Raw genomic sequence first — 24,516 nt, 5'->3', positions numbered from 1 at the left:
GCCTCCGAGCTGGCCCTCTGCTGTGGGGGAAAAGGCAGTGGGTGCTGCTGGTTCCCACCCTTGCAGCAGGGAGGGGCTAGCCGGACTGACAACACCCAGCTTTATGTAAATACTCTTGGTTTTGAAGGGTGGGAGGACAGGTGTGCCCGCAGACCCTCTGAATGTACAGGAAGCCTGAGGCTCGTCTGAAGGGAATAAATGTTCTTTTCACTCAGTGTCCACTGCCGTTGGGGGGGGTGTGTCTCAGCTAGTGGGGGAGGAAGAGAAACCTTCGTGGAGTTTGCCCCACCCCCATCCAGGGTGCCTGGCACGGCCCTGTCTCTCTGGGGTATCATTTCTCAAGCTATCCTCCATCAGTGACTTAAAATAGCAACTGTGCTCAGTGGTGAACAGGCAGACTCTGTGGCCTGCTGCCCCTTCCTGGAGCTGGGGGCACCTCCCCTGAACAGCCCTTCAGGGGTGGGGCTGCTGCCTATATCCCTGCAGAGGTGCGCTTAGCACCAGAGTCGTTCCTGGGATGTACAGACACTGGGCCCGGCCCACCCCGGGGAGCTAGGCCGTCTCTGTGGCAGAGGTCAGGCCCCTGAAGCAACTCTGGCTTCCCCTTGAGTAACGGTAGAGGCAGCTGTCAACGGTGGGCCCCAATGGTTTCCAAGACTCAGTGACACTCAGTACTGGCCACCTTGACAGCCACTTCATGTGGCCCTTTCTCTGCAGGGCCGTAGTCTCCCCCAGACGGCAGACCCCCGACTTCCAGAAGGTCCCCAAGTCTGGAACTCAGATAAATGACTAGCAACCTGGAATATGGCCAAGGGGAGGGGGAGGGGCTGGGGACGACGCCACTGCACTGGGCACAGGGCCCCGCCCCCACCCCTTGGCTCAGCTGTGCCCTCTTGGCTCCCAACTGCCAAGTGTTTGACAAACAAAACCTGACCTCCCAGCCGGCTGGCAGCACCCACTGCAGGTCTCATCTTTCCAAGCTGGGCCCGATGCTGCCGGCCACCCATTTTGTCTGCCGAGGCAGACAGGCAAGTGGTTCCTCTTTTAGGATCCACTTCCCGTTGATTTCTCAGTAAAGCATTAGAGGGCTGGGAGAGAAACCCGCCCCCAGATCATGCTGCGGTCATCTGCAGTCAGACCCGGGGAACTCCAGACTCCCTCTTAGTAGCACGGAGGTTGGGAGGCAAAAGCACTACTCATGTTGGACGGTTCCCTTTAACATTAGTTATTAATTTCACAAACGCAACAGAAGAACCTTGGCCCCTGTACCAGCGAGGCGCCCGGGTCTGAGCCCCAGCGCGCTCCTGCCACCCGTGTGAAGGGCCGTTCCCCGAGAGGGAGGCAAGAAAGCTGCCCTTGGCCAGCGCCCCGGCCGGAGGTGCCAGGGCTCCGACTCGCCGGCAAGGGCATTAGTCAACAGCCAAAGCCAGGAGGGGGGAAGAGGCCGGGGCACTGACGTCACCCGAGGAGTCCCCGAGCAGGGCCAGTTGGCCGGCAGCCAGCAGAGAACTAAGGGCTCAGTGGCGAGCGCAGAGGGGCGCTGTGACGCGTCCACGCCCAGCCAGGACACTGCGAGCGCACAAAGTGCCACAAGCCCGCGAAGCCTCCGCCGGCTCCAGGACCTCCTCGTGGGAAAGGCCTTGCAGTGTGCAGGGTGGGCACCGCTAGGGGGCAGCAGAGGAACGGAGCGGCGGTGGTGGGCGGGGCCCCTCCTCAGTGGGCGGGGCTGCACTGCAGGACCTGCTGGGGGGCGAAGAGCTTCCGGACCCCCGCCGCCTCCCCGGGCCTCCCCAGCACCGGGCAGTTCTCCTTGTTGTCCAGCCCCTTCTTGAAGTAGCAGAGGCGGCACACCGAGTGGTACTTGTCTGCTCCGCCGATCACCTCCACCTGGTCACAGACGCGGGGGCGGGGCGTGAGGGGCGGGCCCGCCCGCGCCCCGCCCCCGGGGAGCCGGCCGAGGGAGTACCTCTTTCTCCGTGCCCAGCCTCTTGGTGTAGGCGGCCTCGCGGAAGCACTCCATGCACACCGCGGTCAGCTTCACCACGCTCTCGGCCAGCGGCACCAGGTTCAAGATGCTCCCGAAAGGCTGCAGGGGGGGATGCCCGTCTCACCAGGTGGCCTTTTCTTCTAAACTCTGAGTCCTAAGCACTCGAGCCCAATTCTAAGCACCTGACTAGGAACGGCCTTCGTCTGGACTTGCTCCTGGGCAGACAGGGGGCTGATGTGGCTGGTCCAGGTCCCCTCCTCGCCCTGGGATCCCATCCCAAAACTAGGATGACACGACTTACCTTCCTCTGGAAGGTTCCATCCAGGGCAGCCACTATCACAGTCTTGCCAGCGTTGGCCATGGCCTCGCTGAACTCCACAATGTCGGGGAACTGGGAAGGAGGGCAGGGGGAGGACTCAGCATCCATCCGGCAGAAGCTTTCTGGGCCGGGAAGACCCTGCCAGACCTGCCAACTCCAGCCACTTGGGTCAGCTCTAGCCCTCCTACCCAGAGGCCAGCTTGCCCCTGCTCCCCACTGTCAGCCACGGCGTACAGTCCCTGTTGCACAGCCGTCCAAGCAGACCTGCTGGTTCCGTGGCCCAGTACCCAGGACACCTAGCAGGCCGTGTAGCTGGCCTCCAGCTAGGGCTTGAACGCCACTCCTGCGCCTTGTAGACGTGCGAATTTGGCAAAGAAGTAACATTTCCAAACTGAGGAAGTGGCAAGGCTGGCCCTAGGTGTTGCTTAAGGATCGAGGCACTCAGATAATTTATTTCACAGTAAAACCTGCGAGAGCCAGAGCCTGCGTAAGGTGGAAAACTGCCGGAGAAGGAAAACACACGTGCTTTTACTAATGGAAAGTGATAGGAAAAGGGCGGACTGCATCTTCAGTCACACGACCCGTAAAATGAGGCGGTTCCGGCGCATCCCGGCTCTCATAGGTTCGCCTGGGTATGCGGCTGGCTCCCCCGCCCCTCACACACAGGACAGACATGTGCTTCTAAATATAGGCCTGCTGGAAAGGTCACAACTCACACATCAAATTTCATTTTCAAGTGGCTCAGGGAGAGCCTGCTACTTGAGCAAATCCTTGGGTGAATTTTCCCAGCCAATCTCATCACCGTAAGCCCACTGTTGTTATCCACCTGTTTCTCCTGCAAGTGAGCTGCAAAGAGGGATGTATTTGTCTTTGGGGAGGGGTCTCTCGCCAAGACACTCAAACCTTCCTTGGCCTGTGACTGAAGTACGAGGTCACCGATACACACATCAGGCCCCTGTGCAAGGGGCCCGAGACCAGGAGAGACTCAAGTAGGATGTTCTGGGGGCCTCTTGACTCAACAGATGCCACAGTCGCTCCCTGCGGATCTGGTGGGGCCCAAGCCACTGGCCACATGCCTGCCCAACCCTCTGCCCAGGAGCAGGGTTTTGGAGGGGATCCTGTCCGTGGGGTCACTTCCCACCCACACACACTCCCCTCTTGACCTCCACAGCATCTTCACGTGCCCCAGAAACACAGCTCCCAGCCAGTGAGCCTCCTGCCCGGACTTCTCCACCCGGCACACGGACATGGAGCCCAGCTCACTCTTTGTGAGGGCGGGGCTGTTCTACAGTGTAGCAGCACCCCTGGCCTCTGGACCCCAGCAGCGCCTCCCTCCCCAGTCGGGACAACTGGAAAACGTCTCCCGACATGCCTAATGTCCTCTCCGGGCGGGGGGCAGAATCACCCCCTGCTGAGAACCACAGCTCCTTGACCCTCCGTGGGAGCCCTGGTGGCGTAGTGCCTAAGGGCCTTGACTGCTAACCAGAGAGCTGATGGTTCAAACCCACCAGCCACTCCTCAGAAGGAAGACTAGGCGATCTACTTCCGTGGAGACACTGCTTCGGAAACCCAAGGGAGGAGTCACTATGAGTCGGGTCCGACTTGAGGGCACTGAGTTTGGTTTGGGTTTTGACCCTCCACACTGAAGCAGAAGTCAGACACAGATCATCCTAGGTCAGGATCTTTAGAGTCTAGGAGGGGCCTCAACTACCTCCCGGTGCACGACAGCCCTTCACTAACCCCAGGCTGAGGCATGTAGTCATCACCACTCCTCTGCCTTGTTCAGACTGCAAGTACCACCCCGCCCTCAGCATCAGGGCCCTGGCAGGAAAAGAGGGCGGTGCCCGATCACGTCAGAATGCCCAATGACCGCATCGTCCACCACCGTTCTCAGCTTATTGCACTGGGGTGGCCTGTGTGGCTGTGATGCTGGCCGCTGTACCACGACCATGTCACACACCAGCAGGGTCCCCCGTGGTGGACAAGTTTCAGCAGAGCTTCCAGCCAAGACAGACTAGGCAGAAAGACCTGGCAATCTAATTCTGAACAATGCGGCCTGTGAAAGCTTTATGAACAGCAGTGAAAAACTGCCTGCTAGAGCGTCAGAAGATGAGTCTCTCTGGTTGGAAGGCACTCAAGGTACAACCGAAGGGCTGCCTCCACCAACTAGAGTTGACCTTAATGACACGGATGGAGTAAAGCTTTTGGGATTTTCATTTGCTGATGTGGCATGACTCAAAATGAGAAGAAACAGCTGCAAGCATCCATTGATAATGGGAATGCGGAATGTCTGAAGTATAAAGCCAGGAAAACTGGAGTTATCTGAAATGGAACAATTGCAGATTGATTTCGTGAGCTGAAATGGACTGGTCTTGGCCATTTTGAATCAATCGTACTGTCTGCCATGCTGGGAATGACCAATTGGAGAGGACAACATCACCTTCATTGCCAAAAAGAACATTCATGAAAACTGGTGCATGAAACTGAGACCGTGGCTCTTAGACACCCTACTAGCTGGGAACTGAAGACCCTTGTTTTCAACTTTCAGCCAAACAAAAGACCTGTAAGATGAACAATAATACCAGGACCGTATGGACTCATTAGGACAATCAACCATATGAGATCCAAAGCACAGCAATGGCCCAGGGACAAAGCTCAGAGGCAGGAAGGGACAGGAAGGATGAAGGGAGAAAGTGGGAAGAGAGCTGCTACGCTGTGGGGACTGCAATAAATGTCACAGAACCAAATGGGCATGAGATGCTGAAGGGAAAACCAACTCACTCCATAAACTTTCACCCAGATCACAACAAAAATAAGTAAATAAATAGCACATATGAAGATCTGTCCTAAAATACAATGCTGTCAATGAGAGAAACACATCCACACACCTATAAGGAAGACCAGTCAATATGACTGTTACTCATATTTACAAACCAATCACGAGCCAGAGGTGAAGAGGAGTCTTACCAGTCTCTGCAGAGTCTGGAGTTGGTCAAACCTACAATCAAGATGCATCGATGATCACTGGTGGTTGGAATGCATGGGGTGGAAATAAAGGATTGTTGTTGTTAGGTGCCATTGAGTCAGCTCTGACTCATAATGACCCCGTGTACAACAGAACAAAACACTGCCCGGTCATGTGCCAGCCTCACAATCCTTGCTCTACCTGAGCCCATCACTGCAGCTACCGTGTCAATCCATCTCGTTGAGGGCCTTCCCCTCCTTCGTTGACCCTCCCCTTTACCAAGCATGGTATCTTCCAGCAAATGGTCCCTTCTGACAACATGACCAAGTAGGGGAGACGAAGTCTGGCCCTTCTCATTTCCAAGGAGCATTCCGGCCACACTTTTTCCAGGAAAATAGGGCCTTGGTGATAGAAAAAATGCTGGAGATCACATGACAGAATTTTGCAAGACTTATTCATGGCAAATACCTTTTTTCAGCAACATAAACAGTGCTATCCATGTGGACCTCACAGTCTGTAATACACAGGAATCAAACTGACTACATCTGTGGAAAGAGACAACGGAGAAGCTCAATATCATGAGTCAGAACAGGGCCAGTGGCCAACTGAGCGAGAGACCATCAATTACTCACATACAAGTTCAAGTTGAAAGAAAATTAAAACAGGTCGACAAGAATCAAAGTGCAACCTTGAGTATATCCCACCTGAATTTAGAGAACATTTCAAGACTAGACTTGATGAACTGCCTGTGGGATGACATCAAGGACATCATCCATGAAGAGAGCAGAGTGTCATTAAAAAGGTAGGAAAGAAAGAAAAGACCCAAATGGATGTCAGAAGAGACTCTGAAACTTGCTCTTGAATAGAGAGTAGTAGCTAAAGCAAATGGAAGAAATGATGAAGAAAAAGAACTGAACAGAAGACTGCAAAAGGCAGCTTAAGAAGACAAAGTATTGTAATGAAATATGCAAAGACCTGGAGTGAGAAAACCAAAAGGGAAGAACATGCTTGGCATCTGTCAAGATGAAAGAACTGAAGAAAAAATTCAAACCTTGAGTTGCAATACTGCAGGATTCTATAGGCAAAATACTGAATGACATGGGGAACAACAAAAGAAGATTGAACGAATACAGTCACTGTGCCAGAAAGAATTGGTCAACGTTGTCATTTCGGGACAGGAAGTAGCATTTCAGGACAGGAAGTAGCATATGACCAAGAACTTGTGGTACTGAAGGGAAAGACCAGCCTGTGCTGAAGGTGTTGGCGGAACCAAGGCTCCAGGAATACCACCTGAGATGTTCTAACATACGATGGATGCTGGAAGTGCTCACTCGTCCATGCCAAGAAATTTGGAAGACAGCTACCCAGCCAATCAACTGGAAGAGATCCAGAGATCTCTTCCCAAAAAAGGTGATCCAACAGAATGTGGAAATCCGCTTTGTGCTAACTCTTACACAGCCAGTCACGGAGTTACACAGGTTTTCCATTCAGCTCCATAGGGGCTTTTTTAAGCAAGATTTTATTTGTGATCTGGGTGAAAGTTCACAGTGCAAATTAGTTTTCCATTCAGCCAGTCATCCAGGTTTTGTTTTGTCACATTGACTGCAGTCCCCCCAATGTGACAGCACTCTTTCCTCTTCCTCCCTCTATTTCCCGTTTCCATGTCCTTCCTATCCTTTCCTTCCTTCCTTCTGAACTTTCTCCTGGGTGAAGGTTCCCCAGCGTGTCATATGGTTGAGTGTTCTAAGGAGTTCGTACCTCCCTGGTATTACTGTTCGCCTTACAGGCCTGCCTAATACTTGGCTGGGGGTTGGGACACGTGGGTAAGTTCAGATCCAGGCTTGGATAACTGAGGGCCGTAGCCTCAGAGATCCCACCAGGCTATCAAACCAGGAAGGCCAGGCTTTTTCGATTGAGTTTTGTTCTACATGTTTCTCCTAGTCTATCTAGGACACCTCAACATAAAGAAAACAAAAAAATCCTCACAGCTGGACCAGTGAGCACCATCCTGATAAATGGAGGGAAGTCTGAAGCTGTCAGAGATTTCATTCTGCTTGGATTCACAACCAACATCATGGAAGCAGCAGTCAAGAAATCGAACGACCTATTGCATTGAGTAAATGCACCGCAAAAGACTCCTTTAAAATGTTAAAGAGCAAGGATGTCACTTTGAAGACTACGGTGTGCTTGACCCAAGCCCCGGTCTTTTCAGTCGCCTCATAGGCATGTGAGAGCTGGACAGTGAGCAAGGAGGACTGAGGAACAGCTGCCTCTGAGCAGTGGTGCCGCAAAGAAGAGCGACTATGCCACGAACCACCAGTAGAAGGAGCACATGTGTCTTGGAAGAAGCACAGCGGGTACGCTCCTTAGAAGTGAGACTAGCAGACTTCGTCTCTCGTCCTTTGCTCATGCTGTCACGAGGAACCAGTCCCTGGAGGATATTGTGGGTGGTGGAAGTTCCGAGAAAAAGGGGGAGATCCTTAGTGAGACGGACAGCGGCTGCAGCATGGGCTCGCGCACTGCGAGGATTGTGAGGCCGCGGGACCAGGCGGGGTTTCGTTCTGTGGGACGGGGGGTCACTGTGCGGAGAAACTGACCTGACCGCACCTAACGACAACTACGCAAGACCTTCTGTTGTGCCTCAAGACGGCACCATTGTGGTAGCCGGGCACCATCTAGTTCTTCTCGTCTCAGGGTCGTGAAGGCTGTGGTTCGTGTGGTCCACTAGCCTGGTGGACTAACTGCTTCCATGCATCTTTGATTTTCTTCACTCTCTGTGCTCTGGATGGCGGCTGCACCTTGCTATGAGGATTTTCAACTGGCTGATAGCCAGGCCTGTCGTCCTAGTCCATCTCAGTCTGGAAGATCCACCGAAACCTGTTCAGCACCATAGCAACACACAAGCCTCCACAGACGGACAGACGGGTGGTGGCTCCACGAGACGCACTGGCGGGAACTGAACCTGGGCCTCCTGTGTGGAAGGCACAGGTTCTCCCACCGAGCCACCAGAGCCTCATCAGTGTCACCCACTACTCGCTCGAGTAAGACAGTAGCCTCACAAATGAAAATACTGTGTAGCCATTACACAGTGCTGACAAGAGTGGGTGCTTGCTGCACGAAGAGTAGCCCCAGCATGCGACACAGGCCCGTTGCATGAAAACACACGCGCGAGGACTGGAAGGGCATATGTAATAGGCCGAGTACTTCCTGTATTTGTTCTCCTGGGCGGTGAGGACATGCGCAGCCCCGGAGGCTGGGAGCCGGCCACTCAGCTGGGCCTTGTGGTTCTGCTGAACGTGACCCATCTCACAGAACAGCAACACCTGCCACTCGGAGGCTGTGATGGATCCAGGAAAAGAGATCACGAAGCCCAGACACGGTGCAAACCACAGGCCACTGGACACCCGCTTCTTGGCCAATCCCAGGGAGGCTGCTTCTCTGTTAAGGCCTTAACCTTGCTGGAGTCCGCCCTCCCTAACGATAAGGCTGAAGACACTGATCAGGGCAAACCCTGAACCTCCCGGCGGGTACAGCAGCCGTCAGAAGCTAGGACAGAGTGTAAGAATGGTGACTTATGTTTAAAACACAGTGGGGATCGTAAATGCTATGGAAGGAACTAATGTTTGACTTGCTCATCAGGGAGGAAACAGACAAACCAGTCTCTCCGGGAAGTGAGACCAGGACTTTGGAGGAGCCAGGACAAGAGCAGAAAGGTGCCTGGCTGAAGGTAATCTGCTCAGCCCAGGCCAGGAGAGCAGCGCCCAACACATCATGGTGTGAGGTCCCAAGGCAGTTCAAGCTTCCTGGTTCTGAGGGCCAGCCCTCAAAGGCTGACCCAGTACCCACACATCCCAAGACCACAGTTTGGAAGAAAAAGGAAAGAATAGCATGACACGTTCTACCCCAAGCTCACCTTGCCCAGAAGCGTCTCTGGCCTAAAGCAACAAAAGGAAATACAACCAACCACCCGTGTGTGTCAGTGAGGTGTGCGAGAGCGAGTTAGGACACCAAACCAAACCCACCGCCGTGCAGTGCATTCAGACTCATGGCGACCCTGTGTGTCACACGGTGGAGCGTCTCCATGGGGTTGTTGGCTGTAGTCTTCACAGAAGCATATGGCCAGGTCTTTGCTCTGCAGCACTGCCGGGCTGGTTAGAACTGCCTACCTTGAGGTCTGCTGTCAAGCACGAGCACTTGTATCACCCAGTTGTGTTCAAAAGAAAATATTGTGTGGCCACTGTCTCTGGATCAGAAATGGGCTGGACCCACCCATGTGGGTCGGCAGCCACGGTGGTGACAGCTACAGGGCCTACAGCCCAGAACACAGTGGGAGCTGGGAGGCCATGTCTGCAGGGGAAACACCCCAGCAGGGGAGGAGCCTGTCTGCCTCACCTGGGAACGCAGCTCAGGGCTGCGACTTACATAGGACAGCAGGTAACAATGAGCCCTGGCGGCTCCGTGCTTAAGTGCTCAGCTGCCAACCAAAAGGTCAGCAGTTCAAACCTATCAGCTGCTTTGCGGGAGAAAGATGAGGCAGTTGGCACCTGTAGGTTTACAGCCTAGGAAACTCTTCCTGTAGGGTCGCTATGAGGCAGAACTGACTGGATGGCAATGACTTGGCTTGGCTTTGGTTTAGGTGAGAACAACAGGGCCAGAAAGCCAGGACTAAGGAGGACTGGAGCTGTAATACCCCCGTAGGACACCACTGCACACACTGCCTGACTGTGCTGGGGCCCAGGAGGAGGGTGGGCAAGGACTGGGAGCCACTCACCTACCATCACACAAAACCCCTCTTGCTTTTCCAGAGTGGGGTGCAAGACCAAACAAGCAGCTGGGGGCCCCTGCTTGCTTTCTGGGCTCCAACAGTGGACGTGGGCATGTGTTACGGACTGAACTATGTCCTGGGAAATTTACATTGAAGTCCTAACTCCTGGTGAACATGACCTTGTTTGGAAACAGGTCTCTGCGGATGCTGTCAGTGATGTGATGTGACGTCATCCAAAGTCATTGTTAATTGTCATCGAGTTGGATCCAATGTAGGGTGACCTTATGTGACAAAGGAGAACCGCCCCGTGGGGTTTCTGCGGCTGTAATCTTCACAGGAGCAGCTCACTAGGTCGTTCTACTGAGCTGCTGGGTGGTTCAAACCACCAGCCTTCGGGTTAGTAGCTGAGTGCTTACCTGCTGCAGTACCAGGCTCCTTTAACGTCTAACAGAAGGAAGTGCCGCGGGGTCCTGGGCCGTCTCTGCAGTCCCTGGCATGTCTGGAGCATCGCTGCGGCCGCTGCATCAGTCGTCTTACACAGAGTTTCGTCCCCTCATTTTTGTTGACTCTTCTACCAAACGTGGCCTCTTTTCCTAGCGACTGGTTTTTCCTTGTGATGTGTCCAAATTAAGCAAAAGGAAATGTCGCCATCCTCGCTTCAAAGAAGCGTCCTGGCTACTTTCCCCAGGACAGATGTGTCTGTTCTGGCAACACCCGGTATACGCAGTGTTCCTTGCGGTGTACGCAGTGCTCCTTGCGGTGTACGCGGTGCTCCTTGCGGTGTACGCGGTGCTCCTTGCGGTGTACGCGGTGCTCCTTGAGGTGTACGCTGTGCTCCTTGCGGTGTACGCGGTGCTCCTTGAGGTGTACGTGGTGCTCCTTGAGGTGTACGCGGTGCTCCTTGAGGTATACACAGTGCTCCTCGCCAGCACAATTCAAATGCCTCGTTCTTCCTTTGTCACCGTCCAGCTGTCACGTGCACGTGATGCAACCGAAAAGACCATGGCTTGAGCGATTCAAGGCACACCAAATACAACACAGAATAAAAATGAATTTTTCTTTTTTGTTCTGAGAGAGAATAGGCAGCTGACCCGTCCAGGAAAGAAACAGTTAGACTGATAACAGTGTCCTTGTTAACAATGATGAGCACTGGTGCAGCAAGGAAAAGTGGCGGTCAACCTACACCTGCTACCCAGCTTCAGCTAGAAGGCAAAATAAAGACGTTTCCAGGCAAAGACTAGGAGAGCTGCTCACTGCACATCCTGGTTGCAGGAACCGCTAAAGGATGTACTTCAACAGGAAGGAACGAGCAACAGCAGCAAGGAGCAAACATAACACAACACCACCTATGCTCCAGTGTTGGTCATTATCAAATAAACATCACATATTTTTTAAAAACTAAAACAAATCCCAGACAATAATAACATAGCAACTAGGAAGCAGCGTTCAAACACCACGTGTTTAAGGATGTTAACTTACCTTGTTTCCTTTAAGTGTAAAAGTGTAAGGGTAACTATTCAGATAGAAATAGAACTGCTGATGTCCAAGGCAGCAGGAAAAAGAGGGACAGAGGACCTCTAGGATAAGCCAACTTACAAACTGCCCTTCGTCAATGCCTATGACGGCCACGCCCAGCGCCTCCTGGGCCACATCTCGGAGCAGGCAGGCTGGCAGCGCTTCCATGGTGTTCCTGAGGAGGGAAAGGCAGAGCATGAGCAAAGCCTGGGAGATAGAAGCCAGAAAACCAGGGTGCATCTTGACCACCGTTCAACCTGCAACATTTGCCCAGCAGAGCTTTGAGAACTCAGAGCCATGGAAAGGGATTTGGTGAGAATAAAAGTCCTTGTTCCAAAGCCCAGACATTTAACAAAGATACTCACTTTCACTTGGGACTAGAAGTAGCAATGCCCAATATAAATCTCAACTGAGACTCAAAGCTCTTCTCCACCCTGTCTGGTGCCTGCAGAACTCCAGAGACTACAGAGCCTCTCATCTGTACATCCTGGCTGCGAGAACTACTGAAGGATGTACTTCAGAAGAAAAACGAACCCACGAGGAATGAGCAAAAGCAAGTCTCCATCACGCACAGTGCCCAGGGGTCAAGGATATTTGTAGGGACCAGTGAAAAGGTTTTGACTTCTTTAAAATAAAAAACATATATATAACTCAGGTTGGCTTATGTGTCTTATATCAAGACAGTCACAGTATATACATATGTTTCATTAATGACGGAAGGAGAAGCAGTGGTGCTTCAGTGGTAGAGTCCTTGCCTGCCCGGCAGAGACTCAGTTTGATTGCCACTCAGTGCCCTTCATGTGACCCACCACCTGTCTGTCAGTGGAGGCTGGTGTGTTGCTACGACACTAAACAGGTTTCAGTGCAGCTTCCAGACTAAGATGAGGAACAAAGGCCTGGCGACCTCCCACAAATCAACCAGCGAAAACTCCAGGGATTACAACCACCTGATCACAGCCAGTCATGGGCAGCGTTTTGTCGTGGTGTGTGGGGTCATCATGAGCCAAGCGCTCATGGCAGCTGACCATAACGTGCAGGAGAGGGCCACGGAGGTCAGCACGTGGCTCTAGGCACGGTCCCTGGACCCGACTCGCAGTGCGGCAACCTAGAATTCCCTCCTTTCCATGCCTGCGGACAGTTCAAAGTCTGCCTAGATCAATCTGGCTCCGAACAGGCAGAGCCCGGGTGCAAACTCGTCTGGTCAGGGCGCAGGCCCAGACCTGTGTCACACTGCTGCCTCCCGTGTCCTGCTGGGAGAACCCTTTGCACGTGTGGGAGCCATGTGTGCAGATGGATCACCTGGGACCACAGTGGGAACATCCCAGTGCCACAACAGGAGGTGCTGGGCTCCACCTGACCCGCACAGCCAGGCCAGGTTTGAAGGGCAGTGCTGTTCTTTGTGTTCTCGGCCTTATGAAACAGCTTCTGTGTTTTCTAGGGTTGCTGTCTTGCATCCTGGTTCTTGAGCTGGCCAGTAGGTTCCTCACTTTTCAGCAGCTTACAGCTGCATTGCTGTACGTGGCCTATAACATAACATTCTGACCCACAGCGTCCCTAGAGGACAGAGTGGAACGGTGTCATAGGGTTTCCAAGGCTGTCAATCAACATGGAAGCAAAGCCCAAACCACACCCACTGCCGTGGAGTCCATTCTGACCCACAGCGCCTCTAGAGGACAGAGTGGAACTGCCCACAGGGTCTCCAAGGCTGTCAATCTTCACAAAGCAAAGCCCAAACCACACCCACTGCCGTGGAGTCCATTCTGACCCACAGCGCCCCTAGAGGACAGAGTGGAACTGCCCACAGAGTTTCCACGGCTGTCATCTTTCTCCTGCAGAGCAGCTGGTGGCTTCCAAGCATCAAGTGCTCAATCATGGTGCCACCAGTGCTCCTTGTAGCTGTGTTTAGAACAAAGAAAATGTCTTACAGTTGCTTAGTCTATGCTGTCTGTAGTCCTAAGAACATCCAACAGGACTTGTTGTTGTTGTTGTTATGTGCCGTCGAGTCAGCCCTGACTCATAGCGACCCCTCCTTGGGTTTCCGAGGCAGTATCACTACGGAAGTAGGATTGCCCAACCTTCCTTCCGAGGAGTGGCTGGTGGGTTTGAACCGCCAGCCTTCTGGTTAGCAGTCAAGTGCCTTAGCCACTATGCTACCAGAGCTCCCTCCAACAGGACTGGATGCATGTAATTCCGTCTTCCCCAAACAGGAGACAAGCAGCAGCAGGCCACCCTGGCGCCAGGGTGCTGCCCCTGCCAGATGCTCACTCGTGGCCGCGAGCCCGTCCCCGGCTGCCGCCAGCCCAAGGTAAAGATGACTCGTCACCACGTGGCAGAGCTTGGTTGGAGTCCCGGACCTGACTGACTGCAGACGCTGCACTTCTGAGCACTGTACAATGCCACTCTCCATGCTGTCTCCCGGGAGCTCACACCCACCCTGGGCACAGGCACTGCTGGCGCGTTTTGGGGGGAGGAAACGAACTCAGGCGGCACCACCAGGAAGCAGGAGTCCAGCACTCTCCACTCTGCCACCCTCCTGCAGTCAGAAGCCATAGGCTCCGACCTTAACGCCACACGCCAGGTTCTCTGCCCAGGCTGTGGCCCAAGGCCCTGCATGTAGTTCAGCTGGGCCACAGGGGGCTCGAGTGGACACATCCAGGGCCCTGAGTGTCTCGGGCTCAGAAACACTGAGCCAGAATCTGCCAACGAAGGGGCAGAGATGGAAGTTTGACCCAGGCAAAGAAACACAACAGGGAAGCATGAAAGCCACAGTGGACAGGGGGCTGGCTAAGGGCCAGCAAACTAAAATAAGCCCAAACCAGCGTGTCAGCCAGACAGAACCAGTTTGCATCTTCTGTGCCGATGCAGGGCCTCCAGCAGGTACTGAGTTCTCCATTGTGGGGCTTCCCTGTGCATTACAGGGGGCTGAGGAGCGTCCTGGCCGCTACCCACTGGTAGCATCCCCATCCCCAGCTGCGCCAACCATACATGTCTCCAGCCGTCACCCAGTGTTCCCCAGGGAGCAAAAGCGCCCTCGCTGAGGACCATGGTTCTTGGGTCCCAGGCCAGCTCTCCAGACAGCCTGGAAAGTTTGTGGACGCGAGCGGAGCAATGCCAGGAGTGACTGGTCATCTCCCAGACAGAGCTCTGGCCACCTGTCCTGTGCCTGGTGAATTTGCCCTGGCCCTCTCAGGGCAGGCGGGGGCAGGACTGACCGGTCGTGGGTAGAGAGCCCAGTGCCATAGCGGGTGTCCTTGGCATACTTGATCACCAGGCACTTGTACTGTGCGATCTGGAAGCGGCGGACCCGTCGCATGAGCTCCGTGCTGCAAGGGCAAAAGGCAAGTTGAGGCCACACAGCCCCTAGGTCCTGGGCCCCATCTCCACAGGCTGGCCTTCTGCCGCCCCCTGGTGGTGGAGGGGCGGAAACACAGCAGGGAGAGTGTGGAAAAGCCGCTGAGAAAGAAGGGAGAGAGCCCAGTTCTCAGAAACCAAAACAAAAAACCAAACCGGAGGGCCAATTATAGCAACCCTGTGGAGATGGTGGAGAAGGCGGAGGTGGGGTGGTCTCCATCCAGAGACAGAGTTAACTTCATCAAAGCCTTTCTTGCAACTCTCGGAAGCAATTTGATTCTGGGGCCAAGAAGCCCCACCCAGATGGCTGGGGCAACCCCACGGGGCTACATAGGATGGGTTGGCTCCAAGGGCCTTCCTGGGGCAGGGGGCCCCCCAGAGGGTTCCCCAAACCCTCTCAGGCCCAGAAGTGGTTGCATTTCTTCAGGGGGCGAGGCCGAAAGCACCCCAGACTCCTCAGTGTGGGGTGCCACACGAAGGGCGGCACCCCTTATGGGGAGGAGGCACAGCGGGTACAGGGCATGCCACGGGGCACAACTGGAAAAAGACTGGAGCCCCTCCTCTGAGGGCACTGCCTGGGGAGAAGCTGGGCCCGAACCAGCTCCAGGAAGGGGCGCGTACACGATGGGAGGAGGGGCTCCCTCCAGGACAAGACTCAGGGAGGGAAGGGGACCTGGGCCGGGAACGCTCTAGAGGACTCACCTCGAAGGGGCAGCAGCCAGGGAGGGGCCCCTAGGGAGGAGGGTGGGGTCCCTGGGGAGGAAGGCGCCCGGCCCACCCCCGCGCCCCGAAGCCACTACCTTTTCCCGGAGAACATGGGCCCGAGGATCACCTAGGAGAGAAGGAGAGGTCACTTAGGAGACCGGTCCGCGCGGAAGCAGAGCACTGACGGAACCTCGAGCCCGTGGGACCCGAACCCCGCATCCCAGGCCCCGCCCGCCCCGGCGCCTGCGCCTGCACCTGGATCTGGCCGCGGGTCTTGCTGGGGGAACCGGGCAGCACGGTGGGAAGGTTTATGCAGCTCATGGCGCGTCCGGGAAAGTTACGGGAACACTGACCCCTGCCCGCGCCTGCAAGTTCCCGCGCCGCAGGTTTCCACACCGCCCACCCGGCGCGCGGCCAATCAGAGTGCTCGGGAGGTGCTTTTAGCGGCCAATCACCACCCGGTGTGTCCTAGGACTGAAATTTGACTGAAGCCCTCCCCCTCGTGAGCGAAATCCCGGATAACGCACAAGGGCTGGATTGGCGCCTAATCTGCGGGAGCCAGCAAGTCAGGCCCGGGGGCAGGACAACGACAAAAGGGACAGGACGGAGGCGGGATCAGCATGGGATGGCCCGGAGCCAGGAGCCCTGGTGGCGCAGTGGTTAAAGAGCTCAGCTGCCAACCGAGAGGAGGTTGGAACCCACTAGCCACTCCGCAGGAGAAAGATGTAGCAGTCTGCTTCACCTGAGCTTACAGCCTTGGAAACTGGTGACAATTCTATTCTGCCCTGTAGGGTCGCTATAAGTCCACTGCGACGGGCTGGCTTTTGGGTTTTGGCCCGGAGCCGCGAAGTCAGCCGGGTGAACCGGGCTACGACGAGGGGGTGTGGCAGTGTGGTCGCGGCCTCGCCCAGAAACGCGGTGGGTGTGGCTCCGCTGAGCTCGGTGACGGAGCCTCGGCTAGCCCCGCCCACCCGCCAAGTCTGTAGGGCGGTGCGTGCGACAATCGCCTCTTCGGTGGGATGGCTGTGCAGGGTGCAGGTCTTGGGGAAGAGGCTCCTTGGAAGAAGATGTCTAAAGAGGTAGGCAGATCGCAGGGAGGACCGCGCAGGGCCTGAGAAGGTCAACTAAGAGATATATGGGAATTTTAAGCAAAGAGTCCCAGGTACGGTGGTTTAGCGCTCGGGGGCTAACCATTTCCTGCGGGAAAAAGATGTGGCGTTTTGCTTTCTTGGAAACTCTGTGGGGCAGCTCTCCTTTGTCCCATAGGGTCTTTGTGAGTCAGAATTGGCAATGGGTTTGGCTTTTTGGGGATAAGCAAAGGCGAATCTATGGAAGATAGCTTCTATGGCCGATATTAAATTGCTGATTGATCTCTCACAGCTGGGGATGGAAACTGCAGTGGCGAATAGAAACTGCGCGGTGGCGCCCTCCTCCCGTGGCGCCCAGGGCAAGCGCCATACCTGCCATTCCTAGCTATCCTCTGGTTCTAATAAATTAGAGATCACCCAGGCCTATCCTGTGGTCGCCGTTGGTCACCTGTTGGGTGCCAGGTACAGAATGCACCGTCATCCCTTTTACTTCTGCCTGCAGACGAATTTCTGTTAGCTGATTTTAAAGATGAGAAGGCGGATGTTACTCTGTCCATTAGCCCCACAAAGGCGAGGGCCAAAGTTCATTCTTGCTACATTCGTGTGCTGGGGCTGTGCTTACCGAGGATGGGGGGAGGTTGGTATTTACTGAGGGTTAGAAACGACGTGGGCAAAGCGCTCTGCACAGCATAACCTGTCCCTGGGAGTGGTTATGAGTACCAGTCAATGACAGTTTCCTAAGTCTTTTGCCTTTGGGCTGTGGTTCTCTGATGTAAGTTATGGATACTAACCAGGACCACAGTCGGTCAAGCTCTCTGTCACACAGTCACATACAACATCAAGGGCCTCAGAAACCCCTGGCACCACTGTGGAATAATAGCTGTGATGGTGATGATGACGTCACTAAGTACTTGCTGTGTGCCAGGTGTGGCTGCACGCACTGGGAGGTAGTCACGTTCGTTGTTGTTAAACCAAAAACCCACTGCCATCAAGTCGATTCCAGCTCATAGCAACCCCATTTGGGTTTCCAAGGCGGTCGACCTTTATGGAAGTAGATAGCCCGGTCTTGCTTCTGTGGAGTGGCTGGTGGGTTTGAACTGCCGACCTTCTGGTTAGCAGTCAGATGCCTTAGGCACTGTGCCACCAGCGCTGACAGTTTTGACTCCCAGCAACCCCATGTGACAAAACAGGACAGCTTCATGGGGTTCTCTGTGCCGGGAGCAGGTCACCGAGCTTTTGCTTCCATGGAGCCATCCGTGTGTTCAAGCCCCCCACCTTTTGGTTAGTAGCCAAACGCTTAATCTTTGCACTGCCAGGGGTCCCAGCCCTATTTACTGTAAAATTTGTACAGATCCACGGATCCCAGGCTAAGAACCTCATTCAACAGGAGGAAGTGGTCACACGGATTTGAGTGGCTACCTTGACTTTATTTACACAAATGATCTCTTTTCACCTTGTGAGGCAGCTATTAATATGCTCATTACACAGATGAAGGAACTGAAGCCCCGAGACTGTGTATAACTCACCCAGGGCAAAAGAGCTAGCCGGGGGGGGTTAGGATGGCACATGACCGCCTGACTCCAGAGCCCCAGGGCTTTCTGTGACACCACCTTGTCCTCAGATTGCCCACTAGGATGCCTTTGAGCCCTTTCTTCAAAAGCTCATCACTTGTTATTTCCTCAGTTAAGCCTGAACGTCTTAGCCTGGCATTCAAGCTCCTCCAGCCTCCAACCTCACCTTGGGCAGCGTTTCCAAACACCTCTGATCCTCCCTGCTCATCCCTGTGGTGTGGCCACGCTGTGCTCTCCCCTTGGTGTACCCCTCCTCCAGTCTTCAGTCGCAGTCACACCCTTTCACCCAAGACCAGGCCACGCCCCCTCCTTGGCAGTGGCCATCGTGCTCTCTGGCCTCTGCCTGTGTTAGGTGCTGTGACAGTGGTGCAGAGGATCCCACTAACTGGGACACATGGACGGGACCTCATCGCCCCTTTCTTCATCCTGAAAGCCAAAGATGAAGAAATTGAAGACTTTTACCAAGTCTGCAGTCTGAAATGGACCAAACACGCAATCAAGATGTATTGATTGTTACTGGTGATTGGAATGCAAAAGTTGGAAACAAGAATCATCGGTAGTTGGAAAATACAGCCTTGGTGATAAAAATGACACTGGAGATCACGTGGTATAATTTTGCAGCACCGATGACTTATTCATTGCAAGTACCTTTTCTCAACAACATAAATGGTGGCAATACAGGTAGACTTCGGTAGATGCAATACACGGGAATCAGAGTGGCTACATCTGTGGAAAGAGAGGATGGAGAAGCTCAATATCTTCAGTCGACACAAGGCCAGGAGCTGATTGCGGAACAGACCATCAATTGTTCATAGGCAAGTTCAAGTTAAAGCTGATGAAAGTTAAAAGAAGTCCACCAGAGCCAAAATACAACCTTGGTTATATCCCTCCTGAATTTAGAGACCATCTGGAGGATCGATTTGGTGCACTGAACACCAGTGACCAAAAGCCAGACAGGTTGTGGGATGACATCAAGAACATCAGCCCTGAAGAAAGCAAATGATCATGAAAAAGACAGGGAAGGAAGAGAGGTCCAGAGAGGATGTCAGAAGAGCCTCTGAAACCTGTACTTGGAGAGTAGTTAACTGGAGGAACTGAGCCAATAAAAGAGCTGAACAGAGATTTCAGAGGGCCGCTTGAGAAGACAAAGTCAAGTGTTATAATGAAGTGTGCAAAGACCTGGAGTTAGAAAACCAAAGGGAAGAATGTGCCCAGCGTTTCTCAAGCTGAAAGAACTGAAGACAACAGGCAAATCACAAGGCTCCAGGAACTGACAGAATACTTACGAGATGTTTCAACAAAGCGATGCAGCGCTGGGGCGTTTACTCGTTTACGCCAAGAGATTTGGAAGACAGCTACCTGGCCCACCTCCTGGAAGAGATCCATACTTGTGCGCATTCCAAAGAAAGGTCATCCCACAGAATGTGGAAGTTATTGAACAGTATCATTAATATCGCATAAGTAAAATTTTACTGAAGATAATTCAAAAGTTGTTTCAGCAGTGTATTAACAGGGAACTTCCAGAACTTCAAGCTGGACTCAGAAGAGGACATGGAACAGAGGATATCAATGCTGATGTCAAATGGATCTTGCCTGAAAGCAAAGAATGCCACAAAGATGTTTACCTGTGTTCCATTGACTATGCAAAGACGTTTGCTGTGTGGATCATAACAGATTATGAATAACATTATAAAGAATGGGAATTCCAGAACACTTAATTAATTGTGCTCATGAGGAACCTGAACAGGGACTAAGAGGTTGTTGTTCAAACAGAACAAGGCTGTATTGCACGGTTTAAAATCAGGAAGGCTATGCAACAGGGTTGTATCCTTTCATCATACTTATTCAGTCTGCATACTGAGCAAATAATCCTAGAAGCTGAGCTACGTGAAGAAGATGGCATCAGGGTTGGGGGAAGACTCATTAACAACCTGTGATGTGCAGATGACACAGCCTTGCTTGCTGGAAGTGAAGAAGACTTCAAGCACTTCCTGATGAAGATTGAAGACTACAGTCTGCAGTGTGGATTACACCTCAACATGAAGAAAAGGAAAATTCTCAGACTGGACCAATAAACAGCGTCACAATAAATGGAGAAAAGATTGAACTCGTCAGGGATTTCGTTCTCCTTGGATCCACAGTCAACACCCATGGAAGCAGCAGTCAGGGAATCAGACGTGTTACCCTGGGCAAATGTGCTACTAAAGACCTTTTTAAAGAGTGAAGAAGCAAAGATGTCACTTTGAAGACTAAGGTGCGCCTGACCCAAGCAATTGTCTTTTCAGTTGCTGGTCAATTTATAAGGAAGACCAAAGAAGAGGTGATGCCTTTTAATTGTGGTGTTGGCAAATAATAGTGAAAATACCAAGGACTGCCAGAAAAACGAACCAATCTGTCCTGGAAGAAATGCAGCTGGGATACTGTCAATAAGGTATATGGGACCCTAAGGAGGGTGTTGGTCAGTTTTGCCATCCTGCTAGGCTTAAAGTGAACCATCCCAGGGCTGAAAGAGGGACCTCATGACCCCCAAGAAAGAAGAGCCAGGAGTGGAGCATGTCTTTTGGACCCAAGATTCCTCTGCTGAGTACCTCCTCGATCCAGGAGACAGATAGAGTTGTAACCCTGGAGACAGCGAGAGAGAGAGTGAGTAACAGTAGCAAGAGGGAGACCAGCAGAGGGTGGTGAGGAGGGCTTCCTGCCCTGGGAGCGAGAGAGCTGGGTGTGTTCCCCTTTGGACAGGACGCTTGCTGGCAGGTAGGGAGCCTCTGGTCACTTGGTGCTAGAGCTGAGCAGCTTCAGGCCGAGGCTTGCTGGTGGAGCAAGGTGCCTCTAAACCAAAAACCAAACTCAACTGCTGTGGAGTCAGTTCGACTCATAGCGACCCCTCCTTGGAGGCAGTGTCATTACAGGGAAGTGGATTGCCCAGCCTTCCTTCCACGAGTGGCTGATTGTGAAGTCAGATGCCTTAGGCACTAGGCCACCAGAGCTCCTCTAGCAGCTATAGGAAAAGCTAGAAGAGCTTTCTGACACCTGCCTGCAGGGCAGAGGTGGGGCCCTAGAGGTCAGGAGTCAGCAGGAGAGGTGTGCCTGGGGGCACTGCTGTTAGGAGGTTGTCCGGATCCAAGAACTGTTCCCCAGGGTTCCTGACCCTGTTCCTTCTACTTCCCTAATAGACACCGTAATTGGGGGTAGGGGGAGAAGTGCAGCTGGAACGTCCTTTGGAAGCGAGAATGGCCAGACTTCGTTTCACCTGCTTTGGTCGTGTTGTCAGAAGGGACCATTCCCTGGAGAAGGGTGTCATGCTTGGTAAAGTGGAGGGTCAGCAAAAAAGGGGCGGACCCTCAGCGAGGTGGGCTGACCAGCGGCTGCGATGGTGGGCTCCAGCCCAGCAAGGATTGTGAGGCTGGCACAGGACCGGGCAGGGTTTCGTTCGGCTGTGAATGGGGTCACTATGAGTCGGTGCTGACTGAATGGCACCTAACAATGACGTCTCCCCTTTACCTGAGGCTGTCGCTGGTTAAGGCATGGGTGGCGCAGGGACACCTCTAGACCCTGCAGTGGCGGTGGCTAGGTCTGAGCGCCTCTCAGGGCTGCATCTGTTCAGTTACCAGGTGCCATGGAGTCTACTCCGGCTTGTGGTGCTCCCATGTGGGTCGGAGGAGAGCTGCGTCCCGGAGGCTTTTTAATGCCTGGGTTTTCAGAAGTAGGTTGCCAGGCACATCTTCTGAGGTGCCTCGAACCTCTGACCTCTTGGCTAGCAGCCCAGTGAGTTAACTGTTTGTGCCACCTGGGAATGTGGAATTGTAACTGACGCCCCTTATTAGCACAGGAAGGGTGGGAGGGGGCTCGCTGGGCTGGGAGGAGACTTCCCAAGGGGGAGAGGAGCTGTCCGGGCGTGTCAGGGGGACAGGGACGTGCCCTGTGCTGGAGCAGTGCCTTATAGACCCTTGTGTCTGCCCACAGGAGCTGGAGATTCAGTACAGCCCTAGTAGATGGGTCGTCCGGCTGGGAGCGGAGGAGGCCCTGAGGACCTACTCACAGACGGGAACCCAGGGTACCATGTGACACCCCTGCCCTGGCCACTTGGGGTGTTCAGAAGGCTGGGGGTGGGGGAGGGCCATTTCCTAAGCACCAGGCACCATTGGTAGGAGCTCTGGTGGCACAGTGCCTAAGGCACTTGACTGCTCACCAGAAGGCTGGCGGTTCAAACCCACCAGCCGCTCCCTGGAAGGAAGGTTGGGCAATCTACTTCCATAGTGATACTGCCTCGGAAACCCAGTGGGGGTCGCTATGAGTTGGGTCCAACTCGACGGCACATAACAACAACAACAACAACAACAGGCCATGTCTCAGCTGCTGAAAGTGGGCTGTTTTTCTAGTTATGAAAGGAAGCTTTTTTTTTTTTTTTTTCCTTTGAAGAAATCAGGGATTGGGGACCTGTAAGTCCTGAAGTCGTAGTTAATTTCCATTACAGCCCGTGTCCCCATAGTATGATACCATGATTGTCTGTTTATAGTACTTCTCAGCTTCTCAAAACCAGAGTTTGGGATGGCCAGGGTACTTCTTTTTTTGTGTGTGATTTGGGTGAAAATTGACAGAGCAAATTCACTTTCCATACAGAAGTTCACATACACTTTGTCTCATGACATTAACTGCAATTTCCCACAATGCAGCAGCTCCCTCCCACTTGCTCCCGATAGTTACCTCTTCCCTGTGTCTATCGCTCCATGCACCCTTTCCCCCTGAGCTGTCTCCCTGTGCTTACACAGCCCCTCTTTCTCCCATGATTGTTCTCTCCAAGGAGTGTATCTACCCCAGGTAAATGTTCAACTCATATGCCTGTCGTTTGTTTGGCTGGAAGCCACAGGTGTGGGTTCAATTCCAGACCTGAAGGGCAGCTAGGGGCCATAGTCTCAGTGGTTCCACCAGGCTCTTTCAGACCAGCAAACCTGGTCCCCTTTTTTTTTTTCCCCAAATGATTTTGAGTTTTGTTCCACATTGTTCTCCCTCTCTATCCAGGCTCTCCTACATAGATCCCCCTCTGAGTGGTTGACAATGGTAGCTGGGCACCATCTAGTTCTTCTGGTCTCATAGTTGTATAGGCTGCGGATCTCATGGTGTACAAGTCACTTGGACTGGCCAGGGTACTTCTAAGGCACCAACAAGAGCCTCTTAATCACCCCACACCCCGGCTCGCCTCATGCCCTCAGCCTCCCCTGTCCCTTTGTCCAGTTCTCCAGGAACATTTAGGTGGATTTTTCTAGAGTTGCTATAATTAGGGTTTCTTTAAAGCTGTGCTGTCGAGCCCTGGGTAAAGCATCTGCGCTGGCCAGGGAAGAAGGCACCAAGGATGCCACTGTCTGAGGAGGGACGGTCAGATGTTGACGGATCCATATGGCGCGTGCTGTGCAGGAAATGGAACAGAGCTGGACTCCCAAGGCGTCTACGTGAGCCTCCAGGGGCTTCACTGCACAGCAGTAACGCAGGAGGAAGAACAGATTGTTGGGGGTTTGTTCAGGCACATTCCACCACCCTCCCCGTCCCTGTGTCCTGGGTTCTTCCAGGTCAGTGCTGCTCCCATCTTCGTGCCAAATACATCTATCAATAAATATTTGGGTGTGTGGTGAGACACGCATGGGCCTGGGGAAACCTGCTTTTGTCTCTCTGAGTTGTCTGGAGGCACAGAAGAGCTGATCCCATTTGGAGAGGGGGTTAGACGTAAAGAGCAAGTAACTGGACGGTTTGCTGTCCCTGCGTGTGTGCTTTGCCATCGGGTCAATTCCGACTCGTGACTCTGTAGGTCAGAGGAGAGCTGCCCCGTAGGATTTCCCAGGCTGTGATCTATGGAAACCAATCACCAGGTCTTCTCTTCTGCGCAACCGCTGAGTGGGTTCGCACCACCGACCTTTCGGTTTTGGTTAGCAGCTGAGCCCTTAACTGTTAGGCTACCAGGGCTCTCTGTTTGCTTATACCTCCCCCTGTGTTTAGAATGAAATTTATCCTGTTTCTACCACTGAAATCCTGTGATTCTGTAGGATCCACGTGCCTAAACGTGTTCATTATCAGAATATCAATCTTATGGAAAAACTGAAAAAAAAAAAAACCAACTAAGTAGTCAATAAAGGAAAGTAGCTCTGCAGGAGCTCTGGTAGCGTACTTGACTGGTAACCAGAAGGCTGGCGGTTCAAACCCACCAGCCACTCCTCGGAAGGAAGATGGGGCAATCTACTTCCGTAGTGATACTGCCTCG

The 24,516-nt window shown here is 53.4% G+C and overlaps 2 protein-coding genes across 2 annotated transcripts in view; one reads left to right on the top strand and one right to left on the bottom strand.

Moving 5' to 3' along the window:
• Positions 1–1,713: 1,713 nt before the first annotated feature.
• TK1 (thymidine kinase 1) lies at positions 1,714–15,928 on the bottom strand. The gene is made up of 7 exons (XM_007959610.2): positions 15,863–15,928; positions 15,703–15,734; positions 14,764–14,874; positions 11,633–11,726; positions 2,289–2,378; positions 1,967–2,086; positions 1,714–1,887 (listed from the first exon to the last, which is right to left on the bottom strand). Exons 1-7 carry the CDS (start codon positions 15,926–15,928, stop codon positions 1,714–1,716), a joined length of 687 nt encoding a protein of 228 aa, XP_007957801.1.
• A 698-nt stretch (positions 15,929–16,626) lies between these two features.
• Positions 16,627–24,516, top strand: part of AFMID (arylformamidase) — a 33,384-nt gene continuing 25,494 nt past the window's right edge. The window contains exons 1-2 of the mRNA XM_007959842.1: positions 16,627–16,686; positions 22,230–22,320. Of these exons, the coding sequence (XP_007958033.1) occupies positions 16,627–16,686; positions 22,230–22,320 (151 nt within the window). The remainder of the gene's footprint in view (positions 16,687–22,229; positions 22,321–24,516) is intronic.

The sequence above is a fragment of the Orycteropus afer genome, unplaced genomic scaffold, assembly GCF_000298275.1.
Source record: "Orycteropus afer afer isolate SDZICR_OR568_19922 unplaced genomic scaffold, OryAfe1.0 scaffold00018, whole genome shotgun sequence".
Taxonomy (NCBI): Eukaryota; Metazoa; Chordata; class Mammalia; order Tubulidentata; family Orycteropodidae; genus Orycteropus; species Orycteropus afer.
Note: the sequence above shows the minus strand (reverse complement) of the source record. Positions and strands in the feature narration are given on the sequence as shown.

Coding starts and splice junctions, on each gene's coding strand:
- TK1 (XM_007959610.2), bottom strand. CDS start 15,928: ATGAGCTGCATAAACCTTCCCACCGTGCTGCCCGGTTCCCCCAGCAAG. Junction 15,735..15,862: donor AGACCCGCGGCCAGATCCAG/GTGCAGGCGCAG, acceptor CTTCTCTCCTAG/GTGATCCTCGGGCCCATGTT. Junction 1,888..1,966: donor GGCTGGGCACGGAGAAAGAG/GTACTCCCTCGG, acceptor GTCTGTGACCAG/GTGGAGGTGATCGGCGGAGC.